Source organism: Oryza glaberrima, chromosome 1, assembly GCF_000147395.1.
Source record: "Oryza glaberrima chromosome 1, OglaRS2, whole genome shotgun sequence".
NCBI lineage: Eukaryota > Viridiplantae > Streptophyta > Magnoliopsida > Poales > Poaceae > Oryza > Oryza glaberrima.
In genome coordinates this window covers 10,715,521-10,735,203 of record NC_068326.1, presented here as the reverse complement: position 1 = coordinate 10,735,203, position 19,683 = coordinate 10,715,521, and the positions used below count along the sequence as shown (strand labels likewise).

The 19,683-nt window shown below is 46.8% G+C and overlaps 3 protein-coding genes across 11 annotated transcripts; all 3 read right to left on the bottom strand.

The window, feature by feature from the left end:
- Positions 1-1,087, bottom strand: LOC127770009 (E3 ubiquitin-protein ligase EL5-like). Its single transcript, XM_052295679.1, has one exon. The coding sequence runs from the start codon at positions 845-847 to the stop codon at positions 251-253; it is 597 nt and encodes a 198-aa protein (XP_052151639.1). The 5' UTR covers positions 848-1,087; the 3' UTR covers positions 1-250.
- A 2,535-nt stretch (positions 1,088-3,622) lies between these two features.
- On the bottom strand, positions 3,623-4,932 carry LOC127758855 (RING-H2 finger protein ATL64-like). Its single transcript, XM_052283942.1, has one exon. The coding sequence runs from the start codon at positions 4,754-4,756 to the stop codon at positions 4,007-4,009; it is 750 nt and encodes a 249-aa protein (XP_052139902.1). The 5' UTR covers positions 4,757-4,932; the 3' UTR covers positions 3,623-4,006.
- Positions 4,933-5,824: 892 nt separating this feature from the next.
- On the bottom strand, positions 5,825-19,341 carry LOC127782249 (pto-interacting protein 1-like). 9 transcript variants are annotated; one of them, XM_052309385.1, is made up of 9 exons: positions 17,415-17,514; positions 17,050-17,316; positions 11,166-13,230; positions 9,750-9,997; positions 9,522-9,651; positions 9,098-9,374; positions 8,853-8,985; positions 8,684-8,770; positions 5,825-6,215 (listed from the first exon to the last, which is right to left on the bottom strand). In XM_052309385.1, exons 2-9 carry the CDS (start codon positions 17,050-17,052, stop codon positions 6,075-6,077), a joined length of 3,084 nt encoding a protein of 1,027 aa, XP_052165345.1. In that variant the 5' UTR covers positions 17,053-17,316; positions 17,415-17,514; the 3' UTR covers positions 5,825-6,074. The 9 variants fall into 9 exon arrangements, with proteins under 9 accessions (XP_052165345.1, XP_052165353.1, XP_052165337.1 ...); XM_052309393.1 differs by lacking the exons at positions 17,050-17,316; positions 17,415-17,514 and adding an exon at positions 19,215-19,341; XM_052309377.1 differs by lacking the exon at positions 17,050-17,316 and having other exon boundaries at positions 8,853-8,979; positions 17,415-17,754.
- Positions 19,342-19,683: the final 342 nt, after the last annotated feature.

The window sequence follows — 19,683 nt, the reverse complement described above, 5'->3', positions numbered from 1 at the left end:
TGACACAAAAGTTTTCATTTCACCAACCAAACAGCAAACAGCGTTACATTTGCATCCCAACTTTACACGAGTCATGCGAGAAACAAATCCTCCGCAAAGCGATGAACTCTAGACCCAATGAACTGTCAAAGCCAGATGGACATGGTTGCCGTGTGCCTCCAATTCTTCGAAGTCCAAGCAACAAATGCGGCGACAGCAACCCAACTCTGACGGCGAGAGCTCACACGCTGGCACACGCGCGCTCTAGCGACTAGACACGCGCATCCACATCCTCCGCGGCCGCCGTCGTGTCCGCCACGCCACCTTTGCGCTCCGGGGCGGCGGCGAGGGCGACGACGCTGGCACGGCAGAGCGGGCAGGTGGTGTGCAGCCGCAGCCACCCGTCGACGCACGACGCGTGGAACCGGTGCCCGCACCGCGGCAGCGCGCGGCACTCGTCGCCGTCCCTCAGCTCCGCGATGCACACCGCGCACTCCGCCTCCGCCTCCGCCTTCTCCCCGCCGGACGAGCGCACGACGAACACGGGCAGCGACGCCAGCACGTCGTCCCGGGTCCTCACAGAGACGGCCGCCGCGGCCGGGGGCGGAGCCGAGGCGGAGGACGACGCCTCGTCGTCGTCGTCGTCGTCGTCGCTGCGCGCGGAGGCTGCAGCGGCGGCGCGCTTGCGCGAGAACACCCTCCAGAAGTAGAGGTAGACGAGGAGGACGAGCGCGACGTTGACGACGACGAGGCAGCCCGTGAGCGCGCGGCCGTGCGGCGCCCAGAGCGGGGCGGCGGCGTCGGCGGTGGGCACGGAGTCCGCGTCCGTGTCACCGGAGACGCTCGAGCTCGTTCCCCGATCTGACATGGCGACAGGTCCCAAACTTCCAATTCCAAAGCTAACAGCTTCAGAAAAAAAAAGGTAACCCTGGACAACAATTCCGGAATCGCTGGAACATAAACAGGAAATCTTTGGATAGAAAAAGAACCTCAATCACGGTGATTGGGGAAAAACTAAAAGGAGAGACTCAGAGGGCAGAAAGGAGAACTCACAAGCAAACAAGCTAGATGAGTACTGTACTAGACATGGAGTGTGTGTGGTCAAGAATGTGTTTGGGGAAATACCATTTTTTTTTCTTTGTGCTGCTAATGGACACTGTTGAGCTAGGTTTGACTAAGTGTTATGATGACATCAGAGTATCAGATATTGATCGGTTATTGGAGGCCATGAACAGGCAAAAGTTATACTTAATGGATATACTAGTGCCTTAAAGTAGATTTTTGTGGAGTGAATTTCATGACTTGGTCAATTTTAGTAATGTTCTTTTGGGGTTCAAAGCACAAAAAAACTAGTAGGAACCAAATGCAATCAAAGGATTTAATTAGAGATGATGCTACAGATCAAGGCTACATAAATTAGGACCAACGTTTGATTTGCTCCATTGATTTAGGAAGATCTGGTCAGGTTTTTCTGTCAAAACTTCGGGCGATACAAAATTAAGGCATCGAGTAACGGCTTCTTGCATAAATTGAACTATGGCTTGACTAAAAGAGTTAGCCAGCGTTTAAACCGCTGCTCGCCAACTTGATTTACGAACAGACATTTTTTATTTTTCTACACCATACATGTGAGAACAATATTTCTCACCTTTCTTAGGAAGTTGCAAATATTTGTCAGATAAATTGCAATTTGACACGTACCTGTCTACTGTCTTGCAAATTCGTGCGGACCCTACTAGTCGGTAGGTAGCAAGTAGGCGATCGAACCTGTACTCCTGTACTAGCAAGTTGGGCTGGGCCTTTAGTCATTTAGAGCCCAAGCCTAATGGGCAATATGGCCCATACTCAGCTGTGCGGTATGTAGGAATAAGATCACTTTGACTCCCTCAACCGATCACCGAATCTAAATCGTATCCCTCAACTGCAATACCAGAAATCTTGACCCCGAACTTGTAAAACTGGTACAATTTGACTCACTTGGTGGTTTTGGAGAGCGGTTTCGCTGACGTGACAGTGTTGACTTGGTTTTTGTCCCACGTGGCATTGACGTGGCGCTTATGTGCATTAATATAAAATATATATATGCGAGTCCATTTGTCATTCACCCAAAAAAAAATTTATGAGACCCACTGACATATAGGTCCCACATGTCATCATCTCTTATCCCTTCTTCCTCCTTCCTCTTCTCCCTCCTCTATCTCGCCACCTGCATCTTCCTCGCGGGCTCCGTCCTCATGGGCCTCGCCCCCAACTTCGCCACACTCCTCGCCGGCCGCTGTGGCGTCGGCGTCGGCGTCGGCTCCCTTGGCGTTCCTGCACCCGACGCCGCCGGTGCGGCGCATCGTCATCGCCGCCCTGGGGATCTACTTGTTCCAGCACCTCACCAGCATAGAGGTCGTGGTGCTGTACGGCCCGAGCATCTTCAAGGCGGCCAGCATAGCTAGCCGCAACTCGGTGCTCGCGGCGACGATCGGCGTGGGCGTAACCAAGACGGCGTTCATCATCGCCTCCCTTGATGCGTCTCAAGCTGGCGTCCCCGGCCGCTGTAGCCCGTCGCCGCTCCGCCTACTCCAGCAGCGCCATTAACAACACCCTCCCGCCGTTGCCGGAGCCGTGCATGGAGCAGCGACCGTCCTTGTCGACGTCAGGAGCGGTTTCCTTTGAGGACGTCCGTGCTAGTCGGCGCGTGAAATTTGGACAATTTGTCGTGGCTTATTTTGTTTTGTTTTTTCAATTTTCAATTTCTTGTTTCGAGATGTTGAACTGATTTAGTGGTTTTGGTTTTGAGCATTGTAGGATCTGTCGCCATTGTTTAGCTCGTGTATAGATGTGTCCCAGCACTCCTTTGCTTTTGGCTGCTGCCTAGCGGGCAATATTTGTCCTCTTCCCTATCCCCCTCCGAAGCAAGCCACCCTCTCCGCCATGGCTCCCCTTCCCGACGTGACCAAACAGATAGAGCTGGAGCGCCCGCGCCGCCGCCGAGGGACCCGAGCTCCCGCGTCCTCCTAGTAGCCAGCCAGCTCTGCCTTGGGCCCAGGCGGCTAGCCCTAGTGAGATTTGTGAATGTTTGGTCTCGTCAGTGGCTAGCTCCCCGGCGATGGTCGGCAGCATACCGGCGACGGCCATGGCGTAGTCTATCGGGAGGAGGAATGAAGCGAGGGGCAGATCTGGCCTCCGGATCCGCAACTCCAACGGCCGCCCGCCCGCCCGCCCGCCGCTGCCGCTTCGTCCATCGCTCGCCGTCGTCGCCGCCGATTCGGACGCCGCTCCCCACGCGCGAAGAGAAAGAGGGAGAGATAGAGAGGGAGGAGGACGAAGGGATAAGGGAGGATGACATGTGGGACCTACATGTCAGTGGGTCCCATAAATTTATTTTGGGTGAATGATAAATGGGCTCCGCATATATATTTTTAATTTTAATGCCACATAAGCGTCACATCAATGCCACGTGGGACAAAGACTGGGTCAACACTGCCACGTGTGCGCCATGTCAGCGAACCGCCCTCCAAAACCACCAAGGGAGTCAAATTGCACCGGTTTTGCAAGTTCGAGGGTTAAGATTTCTGGTATTGCGGTTGAGGGATACGATTTAGATTCGGTGGTCAGTTCAAGGAGTCAAAGTGATCTTATTCCTGGTACGTATGGACAAATGGAGATTTCGCTTTCCTCCAGTTTTGTCATCAGTTCATCACTCATCAGAGGCAGTTCCAACTCCAAGCTGACATCTTCCATTGATCGTCATATTGCCCATACATACCATGATCAAGTCAAAGTTGAAGTTACCGGGCAAAGTAAGTAGGAGTAATTTTTTTTTTCTTTCCAGGAGACTAGAAGTAACTCAATATCCAAAATATCCATTGATGATCATCTGGCAAAATTGTAAAAAAAGTCCAGGACTGGGAGTACAAATCTGGTATACCAACAAATCTATGTACAGTGGACAAACAATCCGAACTCCGAAAAAATCGGTCGCCTCGGCCTCGTGAACGAACGGTCTAGGAACCTTCCGCTGTCCATTCTGTCAGATTCAGAGGGAAGCGGATCGGGTCGAAGCGAAGACCCGCCTCGTCTTCTCGAGATCCGTCCCGCTCGGCAGCCTCCCCATCGCCGGTGCGCCGCCCTTCGCCGCCACAGACGGGGCGTCCCCGGCTATATCGATCCTCACCTCCGGCTGCGCGCCGTCGGCGTCGTACGGCGCCTCGACGTCGGCGCGGCAGAGCGGGCACGTGGAGTTCTCCCGGAACCACGCGTCGATGCACTCCACGTGGAACCGGTGCCCGCACCGGGGCAGCGCGCGGGCCTTGTCGCCGGCCTCGAACTCGGCGAGGCAGACCGCGCAGTCCCCGGGCGCGGCGCCCGCGGCGGCGACGACGACGACGGGGAGCGCGCGGAGCACCGCGGGGTCGAGCCCGCGCGGCGACGGCGCGGCGCCGCCGTCCCGGTCGTCGCCGCCGGCGCCGATGGCCAGGCTCCGGAGCAGGCGGCGATCCCGGCGGCGGGTGGTGCGGCTGTCGCCGGAGTGCCCCCCACCGCGGCGGCCTCTGTTGCAGAGGTGCAGCACGACGAGCGCCAGGAGGACCCCCGAGAACGCCCCCGACACGGCGAGCAGGACCCTCCCGGCGATCTGGTAGCTCGACGGGTTGTCCACCTGCCCGCCGCCGACGCCGGCGGCCGGAATCGGGAGGTGTTTGTGGAAAGATTCATGGCGCGGGACCTCGCCGCCGCAGGGGAGCGGTGGCTCCTGGGCTCCTGGGTTTTTGTGTTCGCCAGCGCCCATGAGCGCACTGCACTGCACTACCGCGCAATTTCTCGGTAGGTTTGGTGACGTGAGCTAGCAGTGTTTCTTTGGGGCTAGCTCAGTACGTCGAGTTCACTTATGCTTGCAGTTTGGACCGGAATGCCCTCGACAGCACAGCGAGGGAAGCCGAGAAACCCAGAAACCCGCGGGCGAACGGCAGGGGTTGTCTCGGGGTTTTTCACATCCGGCGGGCCGTGCGGGTCACGCTTGGCTTGACTAGGCCTCAGAACGTAGACCGCTCTGCAGGCTGACCGTCCCGTACGTGGTGGAGGTCGAACGGACGGCCATGATGCGTCTCCGGAGCAAGGTAAGCTGGCAAATTGGGCGCTCGGTTCGCTCAAAGTCAGAGTTGACGACGACGACGACGACGACGAGTGGCAATCAGGAGTGGCAAGTCTTTGTAAAATTGGGGAGCCGAGCCGTTATTCCACGGCGCGGGGCCGGGGCCCGGGGGCGACTTGACTCGCCGTCGCCGCGGGAAAATTTCGCGGGGGAAGGGAAGGAAACGATGGGAACGGCACGGAGGACGGACGTGGGGCGGTTTCTCAAATCTGTCCGTCGTCGCTAGCGTGCACTCCCTCGGCGTATCGGAGGCGCAGGAAAGTTCGCCGAATCAGCGAGACCGTCATCACTTTGTTCTACGGCGAGCGCGGCAGAGGATGTGTGTAACGCAGCTGCGGACTTATCACACCTGTACTGTACCGATCACCGATCGACGGAGAAAATATCCAAGCGACCCGTCTTTTCTCACCATTTTTGCTACGCTATGCGCGGAACTTATATGTACGGTGACGTTGGATACTCTTCGAGTGTCACTTTGTGCTTAATAGCGGTGATCTTGAAGAGGCCAGGCGGCCAGCGCAGTTACAGTTGAGTACTGCATTCGATCCGGCCGATCCAGCATCCAGTGATGAAGGATTTGCTGGCCCGTCTCCAGATTATAGCTGAATCTCAGAAGGGGAGATCGGCACAGAAGCGAAGGCATCAGCCGAAGCCTACTGCAGTTGGCTAGCGAAGATGACAATGGTGTGCTGGGCGTAAGTCCGCTGTCAGGAATAATGCACAGTATTGATTTTGTCTTTCATGTATGATCACTCTTTTGTTCCAACAATGAGACCGAACATCACGAATTCGTAATACTTAAATCATATGTACAATCTGAGACAAACTATAGTGAAGTTCAAGTTTAGTTAGGTGAATATGGAACAAGCAAATAGTTATCCACATGAAACCTCCTTCCTTTGAACGCACAATATCATGCAACAAAATCACCCTATATCCAACGGAACGGCGAGCTTCACGCTCCAGCTGCTTCACCGATGCTCGGTTGCTTGCTTGACGTGCTGCTCTCTAACATGCTCAGAGCCCTGACGACGATACTCATGGAGGGCCGAAATTCCGCCTCGAACTGTATGCACAGCGCAGCCACAGCAGCCATCTATTTGCCAAACCGAACAAGCAATAAAACACACCCCAAACGTTAATTTGTGTAGAGTAGCTTTTGGCAATTGCTTATTTGATCCCTTTTAAATCATAACTACCAATTTGACCCTACTTTTTAGAGTTTGCTTATTTGACCATCCTTTTTAAAAACGAAGCTCCCGTCTGACCCTGTTTTCACTAGTCCGTTAAGTTTTGATTTAAAATTAAAAAAGAAATGCAACTAATATTCATAATTCCCAGAATACCCTTAGAAACCCTATCCATCCATCCACCCAACCCTATCCACATTTCTCTCTCTCTCTCCTTGTGGCGGCGACTAGCAGCAGCTGTGCTGATGGCGCGGTGGAGGCCGGCGCCGGCCCTGGTGACGACGACGAGGAGGAGTGGTGGCGACGAGTTCTTCTCCTCTCCTCCACGGATCCACCACAGAGAGGTAGCGGATGGCGAGACGGTGAGCCGGCGTTGGCCCTGGTGACGACGACGATGATGTCGAGGAGTGGCGGCGACGAGTCCGCGTAGTGGAGCTCGAGCCCTGGTCAGCGGATCCGGCACCGCCGCCACCGCCTCCTCCTTCCTTCTGCGCCTGCGCCAGGCCGCCGCCGACGCCGCCGCCCCCTCCTCCCTCCTTCCGCGCGCCTACGCTGGCGCCGCCGCCTCCCTCATTCCGCGTCCCTCAGCCGCCGCCGTCGCCGCTCCCTCCCTCCCTCCACGAGCCGGCACGACCGCTCGCTCCCTCCGTGCGCCGCCGCCGCAACTCGCCCCTCCGTCTGCCACCACCGCCGCTCCCTCCCTCCGCCCCCTCAGAGCGCCGCCGCCGCCGCCCCATCAGCGCCACCGCCGCAAGTCGCCGCCCCATTGGTGCCGGCTCACCGTCTCGCCGATCCGTGGAGGAGAAGAGAAGAGAAGAGAGAAGAGAGGAGAGGAGAGAGAACTGACGGGTGGGTCCCACATGTAATAGGGTTAAATGAGTAAGGACAAAAGAGACATTTTGTACTTCAGTTAACACCATTAGATGCCCTTAACAGAACATAGTCATACGGGAGCTTCGTTTTTAAAAAGGAGGGTCAAATAAGCAAAATTCAAAAAGTAGGGTTAAATTGGTAGTTAGGGTTTAAAACGGGGTCAAATAAGCAATTGTCCCGTTGTATAGAGTAGCACTTTGGGAAAGTCATTTCATCCATTAACTCTAACAGGATACATCCTCATCACTTGCATACCACTTAACTAGTTAAGGAAAATTCTTTAAAGTTTTGATAGCGTAGAACATTGTGTTATATCACTTCACAAACATCAATTTAAAATTAAGTTGTACAAGTTGAGGAAAAAAAACAAATTTGACTATGAGTAGAGGTGTAGAGCTCGCATTACCTACCGTAAGTTTGTTATTTCTCTTTCCTTTTTTAAAATCTATAGGTTGCGTTTGGAATTGATTTTTTTTTGTATGATAGTGACTATATTGTGTCAATATCAGCATATTTTTTTAGAATTTTTGTTGCTATTTGATTTGTTTGATATTCGAGAAGTTAGGATAAATAGGAGGGAGGGGGGTACATTCAATTAAAAAAAAGGAAGGGTAAGCCCATTTTACCCCCTCAAATATCTTGTTTGCCTAAAAGATACCTCTCAACTCCATATACAGGTTATTATAGAAAATAATCTCTCTTAGATGCTTTTGCACGATTAAATAACCTTAATGGACCCTACTATCATAGATACATATACAGAGATGATTCACCAGATCGTTTGGTCATGAACTGTCTCTAATGGCCCTTGCGTGGTATTTCCTATAGGATACAACTTGCTTAATGCTTATGGTGCTTTATTAGATTCGGAAGTACATCCATAAGAAACTGTACATTTTACTTGAACTTTATTGAGTATAATTCAACAAAGAAAAATTAAAAGAAAGAGTGATTGGTTATCTACCTCTGGTCACACAAACTTGTTTTGGTTAATGGTCCTTTTAAAATTTATTGTAGTATATTTATAGAACCCAATAAATTGCAAAATTAATTAAAGAAAGTATTTCTTGAGACAACTTTGTACTGTTATTTTCATGTATATAGTAATATATAATTATTTAAAAATGTATGACACTCAAAATTTTGAAAGTTTGAATATAAATATACTATGTCCATAATGGGACTTGTTCGTGTGATAGACTGCTGAGGGTTTTATGTGGATTAACAAGGCCCTCAACTAACCTGCGCTTCCTATCCTCATATCTAACTTTACATGGGAGCTAACCATGAGTTACATGTGCAAAAGAAACCATCTGTTTTTTCAAAGTGAAGAACAGAAACAGATTGTTTGACCCTACAGATAATTTATGCTGACGAAGTTCAGATTCAATGTAGGCAAAACATGATCTCAAATGAAACTTCCCGAAATTCTTATGCAATTATGATGTAAAAAAAATTGTGAAACACAGACAGTAACATCCAGGCTTAGGAATATTATTACCCTGGCAACAGCCTTGAGTGGGAATGCTCGTCCAAGCTTTGGATCTACGCATTGTTTCACCTTGTCTTTACTAAGCCTTGGTGTAGCCTGCATCTCATTATCAACAGGTTAATTAGCTTCTTGATCCTATGAAGAAATTAGATCAGCGAATGCAAGCATGCATGTTTACCCATGTTACAAGGCTCATCTGGCCACGCGGAAGTGTATGATCAAATACTTTGCGACCAGTTAAAAGCTCCAACAATACAACCCCAAAGGTGTAGACATCGCTCTTTACACTATACTGTCCTCTCAACCTGCACCTAACAAGAACCAACGAAGGAAAGAGCATATCAGTAGGAGGTAATGCATGCCATTTCCAAGCCAAGGCTCTAGTGTAACAATCTGAAAGCATGGAAACACTGTGTTGCATACTCTGGTGCTTCATAGCGAAAAATCTGTGGAACTACTCGTGTATAACTGTAATCATAATCTTCAACATGAAGCTGCTTCGAGACACCGAGATCACCTATTTTCGCAACATCATTGCCAAAGAGAAGTATGTTGCTGGACTTGATGTTGGTGTGGATGACAGGAGGCACGGCCTTCTCGTGGAGGAACTCAAGCCCTTTTGCAGCAGTTATAGCAATCTTCACTCGCTGCACCCATGATAGAGGTGGTCTTGCTTGGGCTCCTGTGACACCTTCTCTACCTGCAAATAATCATAAACTCAAAAAATCAACTGTACTCGCCAGGTATGGTAGATTAAAAAATATTCCACACATCAAAAAGTTCAATTATATCAACGAAATATCATATTGTTTCAGCTATTGACCTACTGTCTTTATGTATTCCTTACCATGAAGAATATCATGCAAGGAGCCCTTTGGTGCATACTCATAAACAAGAACACGATTTTCCCCTTCAATAAAATACTCATGAATTTGGACAACATTGTCATGCTTCAACATTTTTGAAATGGTTGAAACCTGCAAGACATGGAATTCAGGAAGAAATCCTTGCTTCTAGTACTAATGAATGAAGCACATTAGCCGAAAAGGTAAAAGGGAAAGGCACGCCCCAGGACCTGCACTATAGTTTCTTCATTAGGATTGAGCTTCTTTACTGCAGAATTTTTTCCATCTTTAAGCACTCCAAAGAAAACTTTAGCGTGTGAGCCTTCTCCTATTAGGGAATTGTTACTGAAGTTCCTAGTTATTTTCTTCAGTATGTCCAGCGAAATGGTCGACGTAGAAGTTGGTGGAGAAGGAATTTTGACATCATTGTTGACAGGGGTAGGGGCTATGTATTGGCTAGGTCCATGATCGCCACAATCTGCATTGAAAAGACAGAACAAGATTTAACAGGCTAAGTTGACTGCTGCTCAGGAGTATTATTATACCTGAAAATTTATCTGTCACTATTAGATTTACAATGAGTATCATTATACCTGAAAAATTTGGTATGAGAAAACCTAAACCTTAAAGCTGTTGTTGTTATGGGCTAGGGTTCATAAGGGGATAAACACCGTCAGGAAGATAGCCAGGTGACAGTGGCCGGCGGCTGCAAGGGATGACCGGATGAGAGTGGGACTTAGGTTGGGGGAGACTGATTCTAATTCATCATTTAATCCAACTAATGATACATTTCATCCTATATAGATGGAGGGAGGACCCAATCTAATCCAACGGACTCTAACCAACCAAGCTACCGTACTGTGTGCAAGGGTATTATTATTAGGTTGCTTTGGGCCTCGGCCTCTCCGGCCAATGTCAATATTTTTGAACAATGAATTATGGATGAATAACAGCTGTCACTAAATGTCAATATTTTCTTCTGTCATCACAATCATTTACCATCTTAAATTTATAACAATTTACTAGTAAAAATAATAAAAATATATGTATTATAGAGGTACTTCCTCTACTCAATTTTATAAGCCACATGCATGTACTTCAAATTTTGTATTTTTTTTACCTTTATAGGCTACATATATACTTCACGGTATAAAATGTTACAATTATATTTGGGATTTCAAAGTTCTTTTATATGAACAAGGTTTTTGTAGCTATTAGTAGTAGAAATGTATGAGAAACATATGGTCAAGTTTCAGTTTCGAATACTGCAAAGTTAAATCGTGCAAAGGGAGTATTTACCTTCACACTTTTCTACTTGACGTGTTGAACATTGACACGGTCTCCAATGCACATGTTTCATCATTATTTTTTAAACTCGTATTTATAAAATTATTAAGTAGTTGTATGAAAGTATTTTTTGTGACCAATCTACTGATATTATTTGCTCTTATCAAATCCTAATATTGTTGCAATTCATGATTTAAAATTTTGAGATTTGACTGCAGATATTCTAGATCATGTAGTTGAGAATGGGGTACAATTTTTCAAAGTACTTTTTGTTAATACAAAGTGGTTAAAGTCTTAAAATTTTGATTGCACAGGATTCCATGTGTTTTTTCTACAACTTACTGGTGCAAGATGTATACCTTTTGCTTGTGGACCCATGAGCTTGCTTCTGATACTCTGAGCTGCAGAGATGATCCGGAGACGGGAAAGAACATCACTCATTTCTGGTCGCATTTGAACATCAAGTTTTAGGCACTCAACTCCAATAGCAATGGCTTCATGAAGGAAACACTTGCCTTCCTCGTCATAAACCTTCTTGACAAAAAAGTCTGTTGCACTATGGTCTATTCTGTAAGTATCAAGGAAGTCTGTCGTAAGCATATGAGCCTGTCCACCAGACTTGTATTTCGCTGTCTTCCAAGTAATGAGTTCCAAAAGAACAACTCCAAAGCTATAAACATCAGACTTGGGGTTGAACAGATGATCAGAAACATCCTTTGGGTCTAAATAATATTTTTGTGATCTTTGGTCATGAATACAATCAACAGAGGCAGTACATTGTTGCACGGCGCAAAGCCCGAGAAATGTTGATAAGTTGGCATTGAAAACTTTTGGCATGAAGTTCTTGTCTAGAAAAATATTGGCTGACCTAAAATTTCCGAACAGGCTTGTGCCACGCGATTCAGGATTTTCAGCTAAAAATGAATGGATATGAACCAAGCCCTCTAAACACTGGACAGCTATTGACAAACGTACATGAAGAGGAAGTTTTTCCGTGGAGCAGATGATCTCATAAAGGTTTTGGTTAGAGAAGGAAATATGGCCATTATTTACCTGGGATAATTCACAGCAAGATTCATACACGCACTCTGAAATGTATTCCCCTAAATGAAAGCCAGCAACATTAGCGACATTTTTGTGATACTTCTGGCATAGTATGCCCATAGTCTTCAGAAACACTTCTCGGTCGGTTTTTGAAGATGTACTCACTTGTTTTACTATAATTGCATGAACCATGCCAAGAACTCCATTGTATAGACGTTCATGGAATTCTTCCCTAAAGGTCATGCTGTAGTTTCTTGTCATATGCTTAATTTCCTCTTGTTTGAAGATATTTAGATTGCCAAATTGGCGTCCTGCTGAGCCTTCATTCTTTGAGGGAGTTGAGTTGTTTGGTGTACTTGTATGTTGCTGAGTCAGATTCCCTAGTTCTCCCTCCAGATCTTTCCTAATCATTCTTAGACTGGTTGCTACTTCAACCATTTCAGGGCGCACTTTAACATCCCTCCTCAAGCATTTAACTGCCAACTTCCCAATATCTTCAAGGAAGTTCATGTTTTGTTTATCGTTGATTTCCTCATCAAACAAATTCATCACTTTCTTCCCTTTTTCAATGGCATCAGTGAAACTTTGAGCAAGGGTGATGGTCCCATCCACTGCTTTCTTTCTGGTGATTATCTCCAGCAAAACCACTCCAAAGCTATAAACATCACTCTTTGGGGTTAGAATTCCATTCTCGCAGAATGCAGGATCAACATAACCTATAGAACCAATGATATTTTTGGTATGTTGAGCCCCATTAGCACAAAGCAATCTTGCTATTCCAAAATCAGATATCTTTGGTGAGTGGTTTTCATCTAACAGTATATTAGCAGGTTTCACATCACCATGAAGAACAGGACTATACATTGAATGCATGCACCATAGCGCTTCAGTAACCTCAATAGCAATGTCTAAACGTTTGTACAAGGGGAAAGGAACACATCCCTTGGTGTTGCTGCAGTGGAGGACATTGTCGAGGTTCCCATTACAGATAAACTCCATAACAATCATTAGAGCATTTTCCTCCGTGCAGCAGCCCAAGAGTCTAACAACATTCTTGTGATTTATTTGAGAGTGCACTATCACCTCCTTAGCAAATTCCTCTTTCAGGTTCCCATGTATGTACCGCTTAACAGCAACAGGGCATCCGTCGTCTAGAATTCCTTTGTAGACCTCACCGAATGCTCCCTTTCCCAGCATGATGCTACACCCATTGGTGATGTGCCATACCTCATTTTTCGTGAAATATCTCAGGCTATAGTTGTTGTCCACTCTTTGAAGAACCACATGCCCATTAGTCTGAAGGAAACTTTTGAGATTATTCTCTTGGCAATCCATGCGTAAGCCAGCTGAAGAATTGGAAAGCAACAGGTGGTTGCCTGCCTGCATAAACAAGGTCAAAGTCATGTTAGTTTGTGAGTTGGAACGAATCATTTTATTTGATTCACTGAAGAATGTTAACAATGCATAACATGCCAGGGAAATTGAAATGCCAAACTGAATTCCAGGACATGGATAACATGCCAGGTTGTCCTGTGTAGAATACTGAAGAATGTTAACAATGCATTATTTGATTCACATGATAGTACTTAAGTTGTTCTCTAAAAAAAAATCAGATTCTGACGATTTTCGACTGGAATTGCTATACAGCACCAATATAACAGTGAGCCTTTTTCTCCCTTCTCTGGAACTGCTATACAGCACCAATATAACAATTTCTCACCATGGGATAACATCATAGGTCGTGCATTGGCCAGCCCTTCTTCGACTCCGGCGAAGAGTATGGCCACCACGCGCGCGCGCGCCGCGCATCTCTCCACCGCTCCACGTTCCGGCGAACCCGCCTCCAACGCCACCACAGCTGAGGAAACATCCACTGCATCTGCATGCTCACTCTGACTTAACTAACTGGCACTCGTCCACATTCTTTTCCTTGCAAAGAGAAGCGCAGTAAGAGCCGCCTTCCGTACCCTCTGCCGCGTCGGCCTTGGAGGCGGCAGAGGGTCGCCGGAGGTGATGGTAAAGGATACAGTTGAGTAAGACGGCGGAAGAGTGGAGAAGAAGGCGGTGGGATTGTTGCGAGAAGAGGGGAATTGGGAATTTGGGATCAGGCGTTACATGGGGATGGAGAGGAGCCGAGGAGGGTGAAGATTAGGGATGGCAACGGGTCGGGTCGGGTCGGGTACGGGTAGAGCAAAACCATGCCCGAACCCATGCCCGTCGTCGCCCGCCCAAACCCTACCCACTAGGATTAGCGGGCAAAACTCTGTGCCCGTACCCATGCTCGACGGGCACGGGTATACCCGGCGGGTACCCAATGGATCTCACATGAATAGTAACTCGAAAGATACATAATTTAACAAAGAGAAATAAAATCAATAATTTACCAAATTATCAGTTATCAACAATAATTTGAATTACATCACAACTTATTATTAGTTAGTATCACAAATGAACCAAGAGAAATGAGTATAAGAATTAAGAGATAAGTCGAAATTAGCTAATACATATGTATCGGGTCGGGCATGGGTTACCCACAGGCAAAAAATGAAACCCGACTGTTGCCCACGATGTCTACGGGTTTCGGGCGGGCGTGCCCACGGGTAAAAATCACACCCACGCTCGTGCCCGTTGGGTCTGGGTATTCGCGTACCCATGGGCAAAATTGCCATCCCTAGTGAAGATATTGAAGAAACAACTTGAAGGTACGGACAGGTGTTAAACATTCGAGAGGCATTAGAGTTTATCCGATTACCCAAAGCTTTTTTTCTTTAAGCCTTATCGGTTACCCATATTTTCTAATAAGCCAAAATAGTTTATTAGAGAATAAAAATTAATATATATATATATATATATGTTCCTAGCGACTTAAAACTCAATATTAAAATATTACGTTGAAAATATCTTAAAATTGAATTTGAAAATTAAAAAAAAAGCGAGGAAACTAGCGTGGAGCTCCTACATTTCACTATAAAAGAAGAGAGTTGATCCAGTTTATAAAGAAAACTGGATCAAAAACCTTACAACGACATGATTAATTTATGAAAAAATGGCAAAACCTAGCATTGATATTTTGAACCTAAGAACAACAATCCAATAAAGAAAAAACTCCTAAAATGAAGTCTTCAAGAAGAACACACTGACATCTCTCGACCCAAATAAATTTAAGGTTTTCACCCAAAGAAATCCCTTGGGTGTGGAGTTGAATGAGGGCTCCAATAGCAACACCTTCAATAAGGTGAATAGCACCCAAGAGCGTCATCGTTGCTAACACCGGCAAGCCAAGCAAGGCTTTCACCTCGGATTCCCATCCAACCATAGTGTCCTCGGAGTCCCATCCAACCATAGTGTCCTCGGAGTCCCATCCAACCATAGTGTCCACAAGGGAAGCCACCAAATTCCACCTGTACGCCGAAGGTACATGCACTATGCATACCACCATATGCACACCGCAACGACCTGCATAGCCCGGACAGGCGCCGTTGACAACCTACTCTACCGTCTAGCCGAACTGTCGGCGCCATCAGACGGCCACACAGGCTACCCAAGATCCACCGAGTGACCCCATCGTTGTCGCCGCCACGGGCCCACGGGGGACCAGCCTCGCCCGACCCAGACTAGGATGCGCCGGATCTAGACCTAGTGGGGCAAGATCTGGCCATCCCCCTTGCTGCCTTCACCATCGCCATTGGTCGCCGCCACAACAAGGGATCCGGCCTCTCGCGTTGGAGAGGCGTCGGATCTTGACCTAGGGTGGCCAGATCCGGCCGTCCCCCTCACCACCTTGACCGCCGCCGCTGGCCCCAGAACGGTGGAAGGCTGCCAGCGTCGGACGTGGGGAGGAGAATAAGGCTCAGAACCGACGTCTCCCGAGTCGCCTCAGATCTAGAGAAAAAGAGGAAGGGAAAAAAAAGAGGGAAGGAAGAAGGGGAAAGGAAGAGAGAGGGAGAGAGAGAAGGGAGGCCTGCTGCCGCCGGGCACCACCGCAAGGGGTGGCGTTGCTGACAGTGGCGAGGCAGGCGAGATGCGCTAAGTAGGGCCTTGTTTGGAAGATTAGCCCAGGGCTAATTTTGAGAGCTAATGTTTAGTCATGAATTGGTAGGCTAAACATTAGCCTAGGATGGCATGTTTGGATCCATGGGCTAATTCAAGGCTAAAAGGTGGAGAGAGAGAGAGTAAAAAGAGAGGAAAGAGAAGGAGAGAGGAGGGAGAGAGCTGCTTTTTGATGGTCCCCACACAAAATTAGCCCCATTAGCACCCCTTGGAGGGGCTAATGTTTTGAAGGAGGCTAATTCACTTTAGCCAAGAATTAGCCCACCTGTTTGGATCCTTGAGGGCTAATTCAAGGCTAAAAGGTGGGGACTAATGTTTAGCCCATGTTACCAAACAGGGCCTAGGTGGGGGAGTCGGCTTTCGCCTCCCAGGTCGGTGAGAGAAGCGACACGGGAGTCAGTTCGACAATGAAAAAAAAAAAGGCTTTAGCTTGTTAGGCCAGCCTAAAGTTTGAATTGTTTTATTTTTATATTCATGAATTATAATTTGGGATACCTTTTTACTACTCCTAAAGTTATAGTTTGAGCCATCCTTTTTATCCAACATTTTCTGTTTTTGTTAGGTAATTTTGTCTTTGTGTCATTTAGGACCACCACATGTAGTTCATTCTATGTCAAAGGTCACTCTACATACATTTTTGAGAGTTCATTGGAGTGCAAAAGCCAATTTAGTCGAGCTCATCGATATTGTAAACACTTTAGCTAATATGTTTAGGATTTGGCTAAAGGATTTATAATCTAGACTAAAGTACCAAATCTTTATAGGGATTGCGGCGTTGTTGTGGGCAATGTGGATTTGTAGAAATAATGTGGTCTTCAATGGCTCCAATTTTAACTCTTACTTGCAGGTTATTTTCAGGGGAACATACTGGGCTCGACAATGGTTATTGTTGCTTAAAGAAGATGAGCACGATGTGATGAAGGAAGGATGCAAACTGTTAGAGACATCTGTTATGCACTTCTTTGGTAAAGATGGATGGAACCAGTGGCGAATCCAGGATTGAAACAGAGGATAGGCTCAACGTCGAAGAACTAAAGTTAATTTACGGGGATGTGCTAATTTCTTAAACATAAAACAATAGAAACAAAACACAGGATCCTTTTGGACACTAATTTTTCGAATTCCGTTGAAATGACCTTGAAACCTTACCATCTAATGTCTTCGGAAAAAAAATATGGTCAGGTGCTCTATTTGGAGCATTCGATAAATATGCCATCCTCACTTCATCTGTTATGTCAGGAGAAAAAATAGTAGGCATTCTTTGTGCGGGATCAGCAAAAATTTCATTACGATCAAATTGTACTTGAGGCTTCTTTGGTTGATTTGTGCTCTCATCACTTGGAATTGGATGGGTACTACTTAAATTGATTTGCTTGCATAATTTAACAACGTTTTTTTTTCTTCTCCACTGCAAACCTAAGGATAAATCAAAACTATGAATCATGAAGCTCAAATCTTGTAAATCCCATCATCTAGCTGCTGCTGTTGAAAACAGAGATGAAGTGATGACTCACCGCTAGCGGCTTGACGCTTGCTCTGCTAGCTGCTGCTACTTGCCCCACTGCGACGATGCCTGATGCCCTTTGATGGATTGATGGCCTGATGGCCAGATCTGCTAGCTGCTTGCCCCTCGTCGGCCGTTGCGCCTCTACGGCGCTGCGCCACCGCCTGTATTTTTGCCTGCCCGTGCACAGCCTCTGCCTGCGCCATGCTGCTCGCTGCCGCCGCCGCATCGCCGCCGCCCGCCGTCGCCGGTCACGCCGCTAGACGCTAGGTTGGTGGCTTGTGGCGGCTTGCGTGATTGAGGAAGCGAGAGTCGAGGGAATCAGCGAGGCGGAGCAGATGGGCTATCCATGAAGTGACGATGTCAACTGGGCCACAATTGGGCCTAATACTATTTTTGTGCGTGCGTACCGCTTCGCTGGCCTTCTTTCTCGACGCCAAGCGCTGCCGCTGTTCATCTTCTTTCCCGGCGAACACCGCCATGATTTCTCCCGATTGTTTGTAAGATGAGCTATCTAGTTAAAAAAATTTCGCAAAAATTAGAGGGTAGGCTAGAGCCTGATGGAGCCTACCTGCTAGAATCGTCACTGGATGGAACATGAGAAAGCAATTAAAGGAGTAATGTGGTCGTTAGTTTGTTTGGACGGTCTTTTCACTTTGAAAGGCTTTGGAGTTTTTGTGCTCTTTTTAGTTTTATGTAAGGTGCTTGAGCCTTTGTGTTTATTTTGTTTGTGAACTTGTGTGTATGAAATGAGCTTGTTAGCTCGGATTTTTTTGGCTGTATACATCCCCGTTGGTGTAGAAGCCGGGTTTTATAAATTCCCATTATCTAAATAAAAATGCATGCAGGACATCGTGCAGGAGCTACCGAGCTAGCATTAGCATTTGATCTTTCTAATTCCAATGGATGAACTGAACGGCCGATGCAATTAATAAGGGTAATTTGGAACCATCCATTATAATTTTACAAAGTTTGAGATATGCCATCGGTATCTCAATGACATGTAGGACCCACGTTGGTCAATGACATGTGGGTCAGGATGGCATATCTCAAATTTTGCAAAATTATAATGGCATGGTTCCAATTTTCCCAATTAATATTGGATCGGTATCAGGCTTTACAATTCCGACGAAAACTGGTCAAATTTCACGAAATTTCGAGGTTTCGATGAGACTCGAAAGTAGAAGCCATTTGAGATTTCGATGAGTTTCATCCAAATTCAAAAATTTGAATTGATAAAAAAATAAATAAATCAAATAAAATCTTATAAATAGTATGATATTAATAGAACATATTGGGATATAAATTTTTGAAAAAATTGATGTATTCTGTGTATTTACTCAAATTTACAATATGAAAGAAAAGAATAACGAATTAAAAAAGAAAATAATTTCAGTTTACATTTTTTTTTACCGGTTGAAATTTCGATAATTTCGCTAAAGCCGACCGGTTTTCGCAAGCTTATCGTTAAACTTAAGGAATTTGTATTCAAATTTTAGTTTATGAAAATTGTTCATAATCTACCGGCTTTCCACCGGATTTCACGAAAACCGTCATTCCGCCAGAGCCCGAAACAGAAGGCCATCTCCGAATCGTAAATCCTGATCGGTATTCGATCGGCTACCAAACCAATTTCTCGTGATATATGCCCATACCACATAAGATGTACATGCGGTTAGACCAAATCTCCAAACCCAAATCACCGATGATACGAAATAATCATACCAAGAAAACATAAATATGAATGAACGAACGGTGAACAAGATATGGTATGGAGGACAGAGTAAACTGCTCTGCCACGATTATGTACCTACTGTCTTCTCGTACATTAAGCCTAGCTCCTGTTTTGGCCGCCGCCTAGCCTGATCGGAGACGGAGATGGAGACGACGACGGTAGACGCAAAGTCTTGCGCCTTGGGAATGGCGGACAACCGGAATACCGCCACAATGATGGTGGCTACGCATATAAAGGATAGTCAAACCGTTATATATTTTAGATAAATTAAGTCTGCTTAGTGGGGAGGACTGCATAAGGATGAGCTGGGAGCTAACCAAACTTGACTTGGGAGCCGGGGCCCTGGGGCGACTTGACTTGCCGTAATTTCGCCGTCGCCGCGGGAAAATTTCGCCCCGGGGAGGGGGGGGGGGGGGGGGGGGGGGGGAACTCCGTCGTCCACTCCTGCATAAACCCTCTGCAGTCTGCACATCCCGTTTACAACTCCAATAATTTTGGGTAGCAAATCGGAGCTTCGAAGTGATCTTTAGTCCCAGTTAAAATC